The 15535-nt window shown below is 39.0% G+C and overlaps 1 protein-coding gene across 2 annotated transcripts in view; it reads right to left on the reverse strand.

Annotated features, from left to right (window-relative positions):
• Positions 1–15535, reverse strand: part of sorcs3a (sortilin related VPS10 domain containing receptor 3a) — a 240046-nt gene that overhangs the window by 21391 nt on the left and 203120 nt on the right. For both annotated transcript variants that reach the window (XM_063477027.1, XM_063477028.1), the window contains exons 19-21: positions 10438–10624; positions 4048–4181; positions 348–471 (exon numbers count right to left, since the gene is read on the reverse strand). In XM_063477027.1, the coding sequence (XP_063333097.1) occupies positions 348–471; positions 4048–4181; positions 10438–10624 (445 nt within the window). The remainder of the gene's footprint in view (positions 1–347; positions 472–4047; positions 4182–10437; positions 10625–15535) is intronic.

Here is a 15535-nt window from a genome sequence, read left to right on the forward strand (position 1 = left end):
TCATATCCCCCACACTTCCCTTTGGCTAAATGTACCAGATGCACTTCTAGATAATTAGAAAATGTCACAGCTTTACGCCAACCCATTCTCTGGTAATAAATCATTGCATTTTACAGATACTTGCTGCTGGATCACTTCATTTTAAATGAAGACATATTCTTTAGAGGTTCCAGCAGTAATGTGATATATTTTAGTCAAGTAGGAGCTGTTTTACATCTTATACAGGGTAAAAAAAAAAGAAAACAGTAAAATTGGAGGACTTAAATAAAAAAGTATTTAACTGCCTCCCATTAAATTGCAGTTATGTGTTGTTACCAGCTCCGGGAGCACAGTTAACAAATACTGACCTTTGACTGCTATAGTCTTAGTGTCCTGCAAGATGGTGTTGCTGGCAGCCACCTGAACAGTTATGGTGTGCATTCCCTCACTCTGAAAGGTGTGCGAGATGCTTCCATCCAAAGTTATCACCGGCTGCAAGCACAGTTTTTAAGTTACAGGTAAACATAGAAATAATGTCCCAATTTCTTTCCAACGTGTAACATTGGTGAAACAGCACACCTTGACACCAAAATCCCTCGTGAGGAGGAACATGAAGTAGTATGTTATAAAAACCGTAACAGGTACTCATTTATAAGTATACACAGTGAGAGTTTAGGCCCTACCAAACAGAAGTTGACTAATATTATATAGTGATAGTTTCGGTAGTAGCTTAAAAGTGTTGTTTCTGCTTTAAAAAACAAAACAAAAAAGCAGATCCAAACAGAATCAGTGAAATACATATACTCTAACAACTCCAGCAACTGTTACCATGGCCACATCACAACAGATATGGAAGAGGAATGTGGTCTTTAAGTCTGACGTCATTAGCTATTTCCAGGTCCAAACTCCGCTTCAGGTCCCAAAGTCAAATGAACACTGCAGCATCACTGAGAGTTAAAAACTGTCTAAATTCTTTCATCTTTAATAAAATGATCAGTGTGGCTGCTTTACCAGGTGTAACTATAAAGTTTAACATGCAGGCACCCCTGAAAACAGGATTTATGAAGTTTAATGGAGTTTGAAGATAGCAGGGAGTTAGCTTGCTAGTTTCCACCTAAACATGATATAGCATGTTGTGATTGATGGATTCTTGAACAATGAGAACGTACAGCTTTGCTAGCACTTCCAACATAAATGGAGACAGACAACTAAACAGCAGTGGTGTTTGTAGGGTTACTGAAGTTGGGCTAGCTGGCATATAATGATGTGCTATGTGATTGCTAGCTATATAGCTATGTTAGCATAACATAAACACAGTGAAGCTGGAGGATGAACGCTAACTTTTTTCCACTCGATAAAAGTTAACGTGAGGGTTCCTGATGGTTAGGGACAAATGCAATCACAGGATGCTGTAAACGGACCAAACTTCAGTCAGGAGAACAACTGAGATAATCCATCCACAATACGAGGTTAGTCATTAATGTACTGCTGCATGGGCTGGGCTGGAGTTAAATCGTAAGGTTTTAAAAACTGAGCTTTAAAATGAAGAGTGGTAATAAAACTAATAATAAATAGAAATACCTAAATTTGTGCCATGGTATAAAACTGGGGATAGACACCACTTCACAAATTACAGGCCTGTTTCTTTACTTCCACAATTCTCCAAAATCCTAGAAAACCTGTTTAATAAACGATTAGACAAATTCTTAGATAAACATAAATTACTCTCTGACAGTCAATATGGATTCCGATCAAAAAGATCAACAACACTGGCATTAATCGAATCAATTGAAGATATTATAAATGCTATAGATCAGAAACAATATGCAGCTGGACTATTTTTGGATCTCAAAAAAGCATTCGACACAATCAATCATGACATATTAATTAATAAACTGGAACGATATGGGATAAGGGGGGTTGTACTGCACTGGGTGAAAAACTATTTAAGTGACAGGAAACAATTTGTGAAGCTGGGTGTCCATTCCTCATCATGCTTGGACATTGCTTGTGGTGTTCCACAAGGCTCTGTACTGGGTCCAAAATTTATTATTTATATAAATGATATTTACAATGCATCTGATATATTAAAATTAGTATTATTTGCAGACAACACAAATATTTTTTGTTCTAGTGGGAATCTAAAGGAGTTGCTGGATACAATTACTTCAGAAATGTGCAAAATTAAAAAATGGTTTAACAGGAACAAACTATCGCTAAATCTAAGTAAAACTAAAATAGTCTTATTTAGGAATTCCCTTAGAAATGCACAAGTGCAGATTCATATAGATGGTGTGGAAATTGAAAGACTACTTGAACATAAGTTTCTTGGTGTGATTATAGATGAAAAATTAAACTGGAAGTCACATATAAATCATATACATAACAAAATTGCAAGAAGTGTTTCAATCTTGAGTAAAGTAAAACACACTCTGGACCACAAATCACTCCACATTCTCTATTGTTCCCTGATTGCACCGTATGTGCATTACTGTGCAGAGGTTTGGGGCAATACTTACAAATGTTCGCTATGATCAATCTTTATATTACAAAAAAGGGCCATAAGGATAATCCATAAAACTGGTTACAGAGATCATACAAATCCACTATTCTTAAAATCAAAAATTCTAAAATTCACAGATCTGGTTCATTTTCTAACTGCACAAATTATGTATAAAGCAATAAATAACCTACTTCCTGACAATATTCTAAAATTGTTTTCTAAAAGTAAACGGGGATACAATTTGAGGGGGGAATTAAATTTAAAACATCCTTGTATCCGTACAACATTAAAAAGCTTTTGCATCTCTGTGTGTGGAGTGAAGCTGTGGAACAGACTGAGTAAAGATATGAAGCAATGTCCGAGCATGGCGCAGTTTAAACAGCAGTTTAAGGATATGGTTTTTGCAGGGTACAGGGACAAGGTAGAGATTTGATAGGGTGTTCTTGTCCAATATTTTCATGTGTGTGCGGGTGCACGTGTATTTTGGTATGGGTGTATATATCTGTAGGTTGTGTATCCTTTGAGGTGTTACTGGGGTTATTGAAAATGAGTATATGTGTGTATGTGTATATATATGTATATATGGATAGATAGAAAGATATATATATATACATATATATATATATTTTTTTTAAATACACGTAACATATAATGTAATTGTAAGGAGGATTTCTGTATTCTGTTGATTACTAGATAGTGGAAAAGGGGGTGGGATTAAATAAGCTTATGCTTCTTCCTGCTCCTTTTTGAACATGAAAGTTATTTGTAGTGTTGGTTGCTCATTTTCCTTTTGTTCTGCTTTGTTTGTTTGTCTCGTTTTAATTCTATGTTGTTATACTTTTTCAACATGTTCAAAATAAATATTTAATCAATCAATCAATCAATCAAAAATAAAACTCAGAGAGGCCGACAGTGATCACTGACTGTTTTTAGGTTCTTGTTCAGATTAAATAGAACAAGATACAAAACATTAAAACCTGTTAGAAACACAACAGCCTCAATAAACACAGAGTAGTTTGGACCTGGAAGCAGGGTTCATACATCATCACTTAACAACTGGACAAACGTGTGAGTCTTGGTTCTGATTCAGTAAGTAATATCATAGTAATTTCTATAATACAAGCATCAAACTTGAGGTCCTACACAAGTTTATTAGCTCTGTATTAAGCCTGTCAATCTGCCCTGTCCAATCAAAAATGACACTAATTGGCTTTTTAACACATAATGAGTGTTCAAATGTGATGCTGAGAGATCCTGACCAAGCATCACTATGTGATTAAGACACGAGACGACCTTTCAGCTAAACGTTAACCTGAGCGTGCTCTAAGCACATGAGACATGTTCTATCATTTTGAGCACTTGGCTCTGGATCTCTCTTTTGTTTTTTTGTTCTTCTTAAACATTAAAAACACTTCTCAAGCACAGATAAGAACATTTATATTAAGCAGTCTACTAACAGCAGCACTTACTATACAGCTTAAAAAAATAACAACTAAAATCTAAATCGCAAGCCACAGAAATTTCAATGAAAATGTCTTTAATGAGTCTTTCTTTGCAGACGTTACCTCAGTATTGTTTCCTAACCACCAGAAGTAAGTGACTGTGCGTGAGTGGCTGGGTAAGACCACCGCTGTGATGTTCACTTCCTTGTTTCTTATGACCACAAAGGGAGCAAGAAGTTGGACATGCTCCACTGGACCTAAGAAAGAAACAGGACAGACGAGTTGATATCGTACACGGATTCAGTTAATGAGGCAGACTTCAGATCGTGCTTCTCACTCAAATACAAAAAAGGCAGTTGGCGGTACATGGGGTGCGAAGCTTGTTTAGTGCGCTCGGGTTTCCTCCCACAGTTCAAAGATCTGCACCTGAGGTGAATACATCTGTCTCTGTTTCTCTACATGTGTGGTGCAGTTTGGGTAAAGACACACTCCCATCCCAGCCCCCCAAACTCTGGACAGAATAAGTGGGTTAAGAAAAATGGATAAATGCAAACACTGTGAAAACAAATATCATATAAACTCATAGTGAGGAACTCTCAAGGTGCAGCCGAGTGTCCGTTACTACGACGTGATGGATGAAAATCCTCTAAAATGTAACACCTCTACTTCTGTAACCATGTTGATGCAACTCAATCCAACATTACTGAGAAAGTTTATCTTTATGAGGATAGTTAAACAGTCGGGGACTTTTTATGTCACTTGAAACAAGATAATTGTCACATCTTTCAGTGTAACAATCAAATGATGTAACAGCTTCTAAGTAATAGAAGCCCCCCCTGCAGTTTATTGCCTAATTCTATACTGCTATCACTGCGATGCATGTCAGACAGACCTTCCCAATTAGGCTGTGCGAGTCTCCTGGCAGGTGTAATGAGACTGCCTAATAGGTAAGACATATATGGCGGCCTGTTATAACAATGCACACGCTGCGATGGCAGAAGATGAAACACTGTATGTTCGTGTGATCTTGTTCTCATTCATATTCATCTTTATTTCTTCATCCGAGTTGTGACAGTACATTTCTTAATAATGACTATGTCAGTAAGTTGGGTGCATGTTTGTTTTAAATTATTCCAGACTTGTATATTGGAGAGAAAATAATCAGCAAATGGAAGAGTTTTCTTTCTGCCTGCTGTGCTGTGTTTTTAAACAGTTGACAGAAGTAATTGCTTTCTCTGTGGCAAAACAAGGGTTTTAAATAGAGTTTGCATTTCTGCACATTATGGTTTGATAAACTGATAAGTTGAATTAAACAGTTCTATTTTTTTGTTCTTTATTATCTCCACACCACAAAATCCACTTTATGCACTTCTTTATAATCATCTAACAGAAAATTCAGTTTTATTTATATGGAACAACAACAGACATCTCAAGGCACTTTATATTGTAAGCTAAGGAGCGCACGGCATCACAGACAGAACTCTAATGATCCAAAGATGCCCAGTTGGATAACACTCATTTATATTTATGTACACTATAAATTACTATAGTGAAGGTCCTCCTGGGTTTATTCCAGAAAGCAGGTTAAACTAACTTTGAGACTGATATTCATGTGAACTATGACATCAACACAGTAAACATTTATACTAACGCTTTAAGGAAGGCTTGACTCGCCGCAGTCGTCCTCTAAATGAGAGCGACTCAGTAAAGATCACCGTCTTAGCGCTGCGATAGGAAGAAGTGCCCCCGGTGACAAAAATGATTGCTGAGGTTTCTCTGCATAATGTCTCATCTTTTCCAGCTGTTCCATTCATCTTCTCCTGTGTAATGTCCGTCCTCCTGCACTGATACAGCACTAAAAAGGCTGCCTGGGCGTTTGAACCCGGCTGAGTGTGCCAAATTGCCAAGACTGGGAGGTACATGACAAACTGGAACCCCACCAAAGTGGACCATGTGCTAGCACTTGTAATGTAAGTTTTGCTGTTTGCAATTGCCCGTACAAAGCATAAAGGCAAAGTTTTGAAAACGTCAAAACCACACTTTGTGACATTTCTTAATTAGCTTAAATCTTAAAAAGATCTGTGGAGTGATTTGGAGGAGGATATACCAAATTTAACCTGTAGCTACACACACTGCCTGCTTCCATCAAGCTGCGTGACTATTAAGAGACACAACTGACATGTTTACTTGGATAGTTTGGACAAAAAAATCTTTTCTTCCTGCATTTTAAATTTCTGACCAATCGTCACAGTGTGCAGCAGTCAGAGTTCAACAAAACTGCAGCTGAGCCAGAAAAGTGAATGTCTTTAAATACAAACCCTGCTTTTTATTAAAAAAAAAAAACAGGAGTGGACATCTGCTGGTTTCTTTTAATAAGTTAACACTATATATATATTTTCAGTGCTAGTACTCATTCATCTGACCTGAATTTTCCATGAAGGAATAAGCTCTACTCCCAGAGTCTCATGTCATCAACTCTGAGATATTTATTCTGGTGTAACGTGACAGGAGCAAACTTCAGGTGACAGCTACTGTCTCTGAAAATGTAGATAAAACATATAGCAGGCAAACAGATAGTTTAGCTATTTTTTGCACATATGTAACATTATTGTTTGACAGAAAACGGAACCATTTCACTCTGATACTAGTGCTGACGAGCAAAAAACTCCCAAAAATGTTGACACCATCATGAATTTTTTGACATAATACCTTCTGGGTAATACTGCAAACCTCCCCACTAAGAAGCTAATGGGACCTGACAGGGGTCTGGGATGGTTTACACTAATCGTAGAGATGAAGTTTCCTGCCATGGACAAATGTAATACACTATTTTTATGGAAAAACTCCAACGAAAGGTTCGTGTAGTGCTCATTGCTCCGAGGCTTCTATTAGCGCTCATCCTCTTTAAGCAGAACTAATCTTTATCCCCAACTTCAGATGCTGCGTGTGTGTGTGTGTGTGTGTGTGTGTGTACTGTATGTATGAATGAATGAGAGAAGGTGAGAGAATCGTTTGGTATTAAATATGCTCAGCTGAGAAATCGTTTGTAGTAGTTTTTGGCGTTTCTCCCTGAAAGCATCACCGACACTGTGAAAAAAATCCAGCTGAAATTATTCCTCTCAGAAATATATAAATACAGCGCAACAATTTACAACAAGAGGTTAAATTAAAATTGACTGAAAAAAATCAGCAAAAATAACTACCGAGACCGAGAGACAATTCAACACTTACAGAAAGCAGCTTTCCATGGAAAGTTAAAGTGATACACTGTTTTGTTGCTGTCTGAACAGAAGCTAGAAGGCATGACGATCCAGTAATTTGTTATTTGTGCTGCTGCGTAAAACCTGCTCCACTTTAAAAATAATCCATTGTTGTGATGCCGTATCCTCAGATAACTGCCTATTAGCTGCAGTGGCCTTAAAGGCCCACTTCTCTGTTTGTTTCTCCCCACAGTAAAACCTTGCATAAGCAAGTTTATTATGACCTTTTTCCCAAAACTTGTTTATCACAGCTGCTGTATTACATAAGCCTGTATAGGTCAGCACAGTTCACTTCAAATGAGTTTAGCGTGGATCAACAGTGTGGTTGCCGTTCAGGTGAACGTATTTTACCACCTGGAGCTAGGTACCGTGGTACCGTGAAATATACATCTGAAAAAACATTTTACTGCTGATCAAAAAAATGCATTAAGTGACTTAATTTCATTTAATGTTTTTTTTATTGCTGATGTCCAAAAGGACTGCATCTGACCATCCATCTAAAGGCTTTCTCTCATTTATTTCAAGACAGGTAGCAGCGACTTTCTACAAAAATCACTTCTATTACCTGAAGGCCTCTCTTCCATCCCCGGTATAAACAGTGAGCAACACTACATCATTTATATGAACCAACAGCCATGTCCCAACATCACGGACTCTGACACAAATGTCTTCATGTCTTCAAGTATTCTGGTCTTAAGTAGCAAAGCTAATGTTGGCTGGGTAGGTGATATCCAGGCGATCCACTCTTTTGTCTAAATAATTAAAAAAAAAAGGAAAAACAAACTTCTTCTTCTTGCTGCTCACCACAGCAGATCCTCTTCCTCCATCACACCCTATCCCAGCATCCTCCTCCTCTGTCACACCAACCCTCTGAAGCCTCCTTCGCTACATCCCTGAATCTTCTCTGTGGTTTCCCTCTATTTCTCCTGCCCAAATTCAACATTTTTGTCCATTATATCCACAATCCCAGCTCTGCACATGTCCAAACCATCTCATCTCTCCATCTCAGTACCTCCAGCTCAGCCTCCCATGTTTTTCCCAGTGCTACCGTCTCTAAACCATACTGACTGATGGCAGGTGGCATAAACCTTCCCTTTCACTCTTTTCTGATATCCTTCCTCTCACTCGTCTCCACCCACTCCACCCTGTCTGCACTCTCTTCTTCACCTCTCTCCTGTCCGTTGCTTTCGACGGTCATCCATCGTCACTGTTGCAGTTGTCTCCCTGTCATTCTCACACATGTACATTCTCACATATCACATTGAGGTGACTGTTGTCCTTTTTTGGCGTTATATAAATAAAACTGAATTGAATTGAAAACCAAATTGAATTATTCCGTCTTGCACCTACAGCCTTTGATTCCACTTTTCTCCAGAGCATACCTCCACCTCTCCAGGCTCCCTACTCTCACTACAGATCACGATGTCTTCGGCAAACATCAGAGTCCACAGAGACTCCTGCCTGACCTCATCTGTCAGCTTGTCCATCCCCACTGCAAACAAACAGGGCTCAGAGCATACCCGATGTAATCCCACCCCCACTTTGAACCCATCTGTCACTCACCGCACACCTCACCACCGTCTCTCTGTTCTCATACATGTCCTGCACCCCTTCACATACTCTGCGCTTTGCTCCTGACGTATTCATGCGGTACCACAGTTTCTCTCTTGACACCCTGTCATACGCTTTCTCTTGATCTCCAAATACACAGTGAGGCTCTTCTGACCTCATCTACATTTGTTCATCAACACTCTCGAAACAAACATTGCATCTGCAGTGCTGTTTCTCAGCAGGAAGTTGCATTGCTGCTCACTAATCATCACCTCTCTTCTTAACCCTATAATGTCCTTTGTATCATATTTGATACATGGGTTTCTGAGACCTCTATCTCTATGATCAATACCTTCCACAATTTCAAAATGTTATTGACAAAACTCTTTTTTTGGTCTAAAATTAACATTGTTGTTAACAAAACAGTTGCCAAAAATGCCCAATGTATCAAATGTGATACAAAAAAGATATAATAAATACACAATGAAAATACATCTCAGAAAACAGCTCAGTTCCAAAAAATCAAAATTTTCTGGCTATTTTTTGATGGGTTGGATCTTGCAGGGTTAACCTAGTATGACGGGGTGGTCTGGCTCTGTTTCACTCTTTTCTACCACCTTTAGAAGTCAGTCCAGCAACAGGCATTTGAAACGCAAGCAAGACCGGGTACTTTTCTTTCAAAAGAGATGTTTAATGAAGGTTTAAATTAACATGGCAGGACTCAAAAAACTGTGTTGCTTCTGACTCCTCAACTACGTAAGCACGTAATTACAGTGTGCCGGAAGCCCAAAATACCAAAAAGCACATTAGAATTTCACATCTCTATATTCTATGCTTTTAACATAACAGTATTTGTGAATTTACATAAAATTATATTCTTAACAACAAAAATGTACATTTCTCTTTTTAACCCCTTTACCAGTGCCAATGAACTGACCTGTAATTTTCTCTTACATCCATCTTTAACAACTCTTTGCTATATCTTCACAGTATGCCTCTGTTACACCTCTGTAGTCCTAAGGTACACTCTTACAATCCAAGATCGTGTTGTGTGACCTCACGTTGTCATTTTTATAATCTGTGATGTAAACATCTACATCCTGGTGTAACCTTCTTTCAACCTTACTGTTCAGTAAATTTTATTAATTTCAATTAATGCTATTTAAATTTCAATACTGGAGAGTGAAATCTGAATATTTTATCATCTTACCTAACACAACTTCAGTGGGTATGTGTGTGCATTGTACCAAATCAATAACAATAACTAAATATGAGCACGTCTGGGTCAGAATAAAACAGAGCTTTTAAAATGAGATTTTACAGACTGTTCAGTTTGTAAAGTCTCATTCTGTTTCTACATTATAAACATTCTCCTATCTTAACACACTCTATACAGACAGGAAACGCATCATTAACTGATGTTCATGGATGTAGTCATACACATCTGCGTTTATCAATAATGCTTTGTGGCCTGAAAAGCAAACAAAGTAATAAAAGTCTACTAACAGTCTGCTTCTGGGCACTAAGTTAACTGCTTTGAGTGCAAACTAAAAGTTGACTCAAATGACGGCATCAACAGTTTTGTCTCTTGTGTCGACCGCAACGGTGAAACAGAGAGTGAACAGCAGCAGTCATCTTCTCAGAGGGGTTTTCAGTTGAAAGCAACAGCACGCGTTGTGTTTGTTACAGTGTGGACACTTACATGTGACATGCAGGTAGAGTGTCGTGGTGTCGTAACCCAGCGTGTTCTCTGCAAACGCCGTGACACGGAATATTCCGGCAGACTTGTAGACGTGTTTGATCCCTTCCTCGGTCCAGCTCAGATTGGAGTATGAAACTGCTGTGCCGTCACCAAAATCCAGCTGGATGTTGGTCCGCAGCGAGTCCCCCTGAAACGCAGCACAGCAGCGTTTCTTCAAGCTATAGACAAACACTTTTACTGAAATGAGTTTTGCAATGTGGATGCTTTACAGGGAAGAGCTGCACTGAAGAGATGAAAAAAACAGAAGCCATGACAATGTGAGTGACGCAGGCAGAGGTAACATTTTTAACACACGTGAAACAGAAGAGACTACCCTTTATACAAAAGTCATGTTGTTGAATTCTTATGATTCATAATTTGTATCCATTAATGTTTTCTATTTAAAACAGTAAGAATATACTGAAGCTAGTTTTGCTACTTAAATCTGTAATCTTGGAAAAGTCGTGATTAGTTTGGTAACTTTTGGACCCTCCCATGTTTGTTTTGTTTGCCAAATGTCAGGTGGGACGACGGGAGGCTCTAAAATGACTTTCTGACCACTTTTTTGGGCCTTTTTCAGCTTTATTTGACGGATACAGTGAAGAGAGGACAGGAAAGCAGGGACAGAGAGAGAAGGGGGGAAAACACACAGCAAAGGGCCGCGGATCGGACTCGAACCTGGGACGGCCGCTCCAAGCTGTATGGCATGCGGTTGCCATGGTCGCATGGAGCTAAACCGGTGCCCAACTTTTGAATTTGCGGAATCAGATTAAGTTAACTTTTGTTTATGTTTAAGTTGTAAGAAATGATTGGGTTGAACTTTGGTTTATATTTTAACACGAAATAAACGTCATATATTTTTCAAAGAGCATTCTGAAACAAACCACCCGTTGCCACCCACGGCCTTTTCTTGGGAGTATTTTTTGTTTTGGAACGGTCCTGTAGGTAAATTAGAAAATACACTGTATTTCAAATATAACTCCATTAGGTTCTGTGTTATTTTCTTTATTTTTGTTAAAACACCAGTTAGATATAGAAGTCACTTTCAGCTGCTCTACACTTTCAGGGGTTCCCACAGTGGGTAGTTGTTCATATTTCACTCGGTAGACTTTTATGCCAGATGCCCTTCCTGACACAAACCCTCAAGGGCTTTGTGCCTCCTGTCAGGACCAAACCAGGGGATGTTTCACTTCCTAGGCAAACACGTAAACCACAACACTATGGAGCCACTACAAGTTAGATATAGTGTGGCTTTAATCTGATTCTATTAAAACAATGGCATCTTAAACCATACCTCAAACTTAAGGTGCATGAGCACACTGAGAGAAGCAGCACTTCGTTGACCAGACGCAGGAACGCAATCATGCAGCAGCATGGTGCAAAGTGCTAAAAGAGATTGTTACCATTCTGTGTTATTAGTTTCACAAAGTATTAGCAGGTGAGGTTATTTGCGCTTTAACACTGACCAATCACATCCAATTCATGGCCGGGAAGCAGGCTGTGAGTGAGTCAGGAGAGTCTGCTTCCCTGAGGAGAGAAGGCTGGCATGGGGCGGATTCAACTAAAGCCAAATATAGCTCATTAATCTAAAGCACTTCAAGTATGCTTGTGAGGGCAAATTCAAAGTTTTAGGGGCTTACATTTCAGTCTATTCTGAAAGCACTTGTAAAGAACTTGTTTTTTTTTGGTGAAATCCTAGGTATAAAAGATGAAATGGAACAACTGGCATTTTTATATTGTGCTGATTTAATGACCCCTCAAAGTTCTTTAAATTTACATTTAAAGACAGTCCGTCTCTGTACACATTAAGTGCTTTACCTCATATACATAGCCATCGATGTGAAGTAGATGATAATTAACCTACAATGCAAGTCTTTGAAGTACGTGGAGGAAAGTCATGCAAGCAAAAGGAACACACACAAACTTCATGCAGAAAGGCCCCACCCAGGAGACCAGGAGCCTTTCTGGTGTAGTACAAAATGACCATGATGCCATTAGGATGAAGAAAAGGAGATAAGCTTCAATAATAATTATACGTGAAATAAAAGTTTTAACAACCTACTAATAATCCAAATTAAAAAACAGTGATTATGATTGACCGTGGACAATAGTCACATGACTGAATTTCACTATTTGCATAAATGAAGAGAGAAAAAGTATGCTTGTTGCTGTATGCTGCCATAAGACACACCCAGTGGCTGAATGAATGGAAGTGCCCAGCATTTCTGGCAGCAAGATGTCAGCAGCAGATCCTGTAAAATCCCACAGATCAAGCTGACCAGCTGCACTCCTCAAGCCACCTCAGCGATGCTCCCACCAGGCTGTCTGGCACTGATGATCTGGCTGTTTGAAAAGTTGCTTTTCAACCAAACATGATGACTAAGAGAACTGATCCAATATCCTCTAATCTGTAGACCTCGATATCTACTATTGTTACACGTCAATCAGTGCTTCAAACTTTAGCATAGCTTAGCATCTTTATTTATATCGCACTTTACATCCAACAATGTTGGCCAAAGTGCTACAAATATAAAACAAAGAGAAAACAGTTTAAATTACATATAGAATACCTTAAAAATTAAAAAAATATATATATAATTAATAACAAACATATTAAGAGACATCAACAAATCCTGCTGTGCTGAAAGCCAAAGTAAATAAATATGTTTTAAGACGTGATTTAAAAACAGATAAGGAAGGTGCCTGTCTAACATGTAAAGGCAACTCATTCCACAATTTTGGTGCTGCCACAGCAAACGCCCGATCCCCACTGAGCTTACGATTAGTCCTGGGCACGCTCAGGAGGAGCTGGTCTGCCGACCTGAGGGACCGGAAGGTATGTATGGATGAAGAAGCTCAGAGAGGTACAGAGGGGCAGCATTGGACAAACATTTAAAAACAAATAAAAGCAGCTTAAAATGGATCCTAAAATGCATGGGCAGCCAATGAAGTGAATATAAAACTGGGGTGATATGCTCACATTTACGAGTGCCAGTTAAAAGACGTGCAACAGCATTCTGAACTAGCTGCAGTCGAAAAGCAGAAGATCGACTCACCCCATAATAAAGAAATTACAGTAATCCAGCCGAACGGTTACAAAGGCATGGATTACTGTTTCAAATTGCTGCCGCGCAAGAAAGTGCTTAATTTTGGACAGCTGCCTCAGATGAAAGAAACTAGACCTTACAACCGACCCGATCTGGCTTTCAAGCTTAAGTTCAGGATCCATTTTAAAACCCAGATTAACAATCTCTGGTTTACAAAATGATTTCAGGGTTTGCAAATCAACACACGGAACACCAGTGAAGGCAGGTCTGAACACCATTACTTCAGTCTTAGAATCATTCAAACAAAGAAAGTTTAGCGCCAACCACGACTTGACGTCCTCCAGACATGTTTGCAAACGATTTACAGACAACCCATCTTTCTTTTTAAGAGGAACATAAGTCTGGCAGTCATCTGCATAACAGTGAAAAGAGAGTCTGTGTCTCCTAAAAATTAAGCCCAAGGGAAGTAAATAAAGCGAAAACAGGATAGGGCCCAGAATGGAACCCTGTGGTACTCCATGAGACAATGGAGCATGGGAGGACTCACAGTTTCCTAAGTGAATTGAAAAGGTTCGATTTGTTAAGTAAGACCTGAACCATTTCAGAGCCACACCTGTTATACCGACACACTGCTCCAAACGCGAGATTAAAATTTCGTCGTCTACAGTGTCAAATGCAGCAGTTAAATCGAGTAAGATAAGAATGACCCTTTCACCAGAATCACATGATAAAAATATATCATTAAAAATTCTTAAAAGTGCTGATTCGGTGCTATGGATTGCTTTAAAACCAGATTGGAAAATCTCCTGAACATTTTGTGCATTCAAATACGGGATCAATTGGTTATATACTACTTTTTCCAAGACTTTAGATAAAAAGGGCAGCTTAGACATTGGTCTAAAGTTTTCAACAGCGTTTGTACCTAGCCCAGGTTTCTTAAGAAGCGGTTGCACAATTGCATCTTTGAAATTCTTTGGAACCACACCTGAGGTAAGGCTGCTATTTAAAATGGTTAAAATAGTTGAACCTATGGTAGAAAAAACTTCTTTCAGAAAATAGGAATGGAGAGCATCATAAGGTGAGCCTACAGGCTTTAAATGATCCACCACCTCCTGTAGCTGAGCAAGAGTAACTGACTCAAACTGTTGAAAGACAGCCGAGGAAATTGGAGGATCAAAGGGGTCAGATGTGGGCAAAATAATCCGCACTCTAGCCGAGGCTACCTTGTTTATAAAGAAGTGCAGAAACTTTTCACACATTTCATGTGAAGGCTCAAAACTGAGAGCAGAGGGAGGGCTTAAACAATATATGTGGTTTCCCATAATTTACCAAAATAATGTTAGCAAAGTATTTCCGCTTTGCTTCTTTTACTGTACGCTGATATAAGGCCCAGCGCTCTCTTGAATTTTGTAAAGAGACCTGTAAGGTATCTTTTTTCCATCTCCGCCCAGCCCTACGACATTCACGCCTCACAGCACGGGTTTCATCGTACAACCAGGGTTCAAACTTAGTCTTAGGATGCCTGATTTTTAGAGAGGCAACAATATCCAAGGCAGTCTGACAAGTGGTATGAAACCAAGAACTGAGTTCCTCTACGTTTTGGAGTGTGTCAGGAATAGAGAATTGAGTATAGTAGGTGGAGAACCGAGCTGCAGTGAAAGAATTTAACAAACGAGATGGCTGAACAGGGACATGCCCCCTGAATTCATTTCTAGATAAAGAGATGTCAAACAGAACCGGCATATGATCAGAGAAAACAGGGTCAGAGACTTTCAGATTAAAAACAGGCAATGCGTGCGCTAAAACTAGATCGAGAGTGTGGCCACACTGTTGTGTGGGTGCAGAACACACATCGAACTAAATTAAAAGAATCAGTAAGATTCAAAAAGTCTTTAACCATGGGCTTTTCTGGACAGCACACGTGAATATTAAAATCCCCGACAATAAGAAAGGAGTCATATTTTATCGTGACTTCAGTCAGAAATGCAGCAAATTCCTTTATAAAGTCCTTA

This window comes from Pelmatolapia mariae, linkage group LG6 (assembly GCF_036321145.2).
Source record: "Pelmatolapia mariae isolate MD_Pm_ZW linkage group LG6, Pm_UMD_F_2, whole genome shotgun sequence".
Classification (NCBI taxonomy): Eukaryota; Metazoa; Chordata; class Actinopteri; order Cichliformes; family Cichlidae; genus Pelmatolapia; species Pelmatolapia mariae.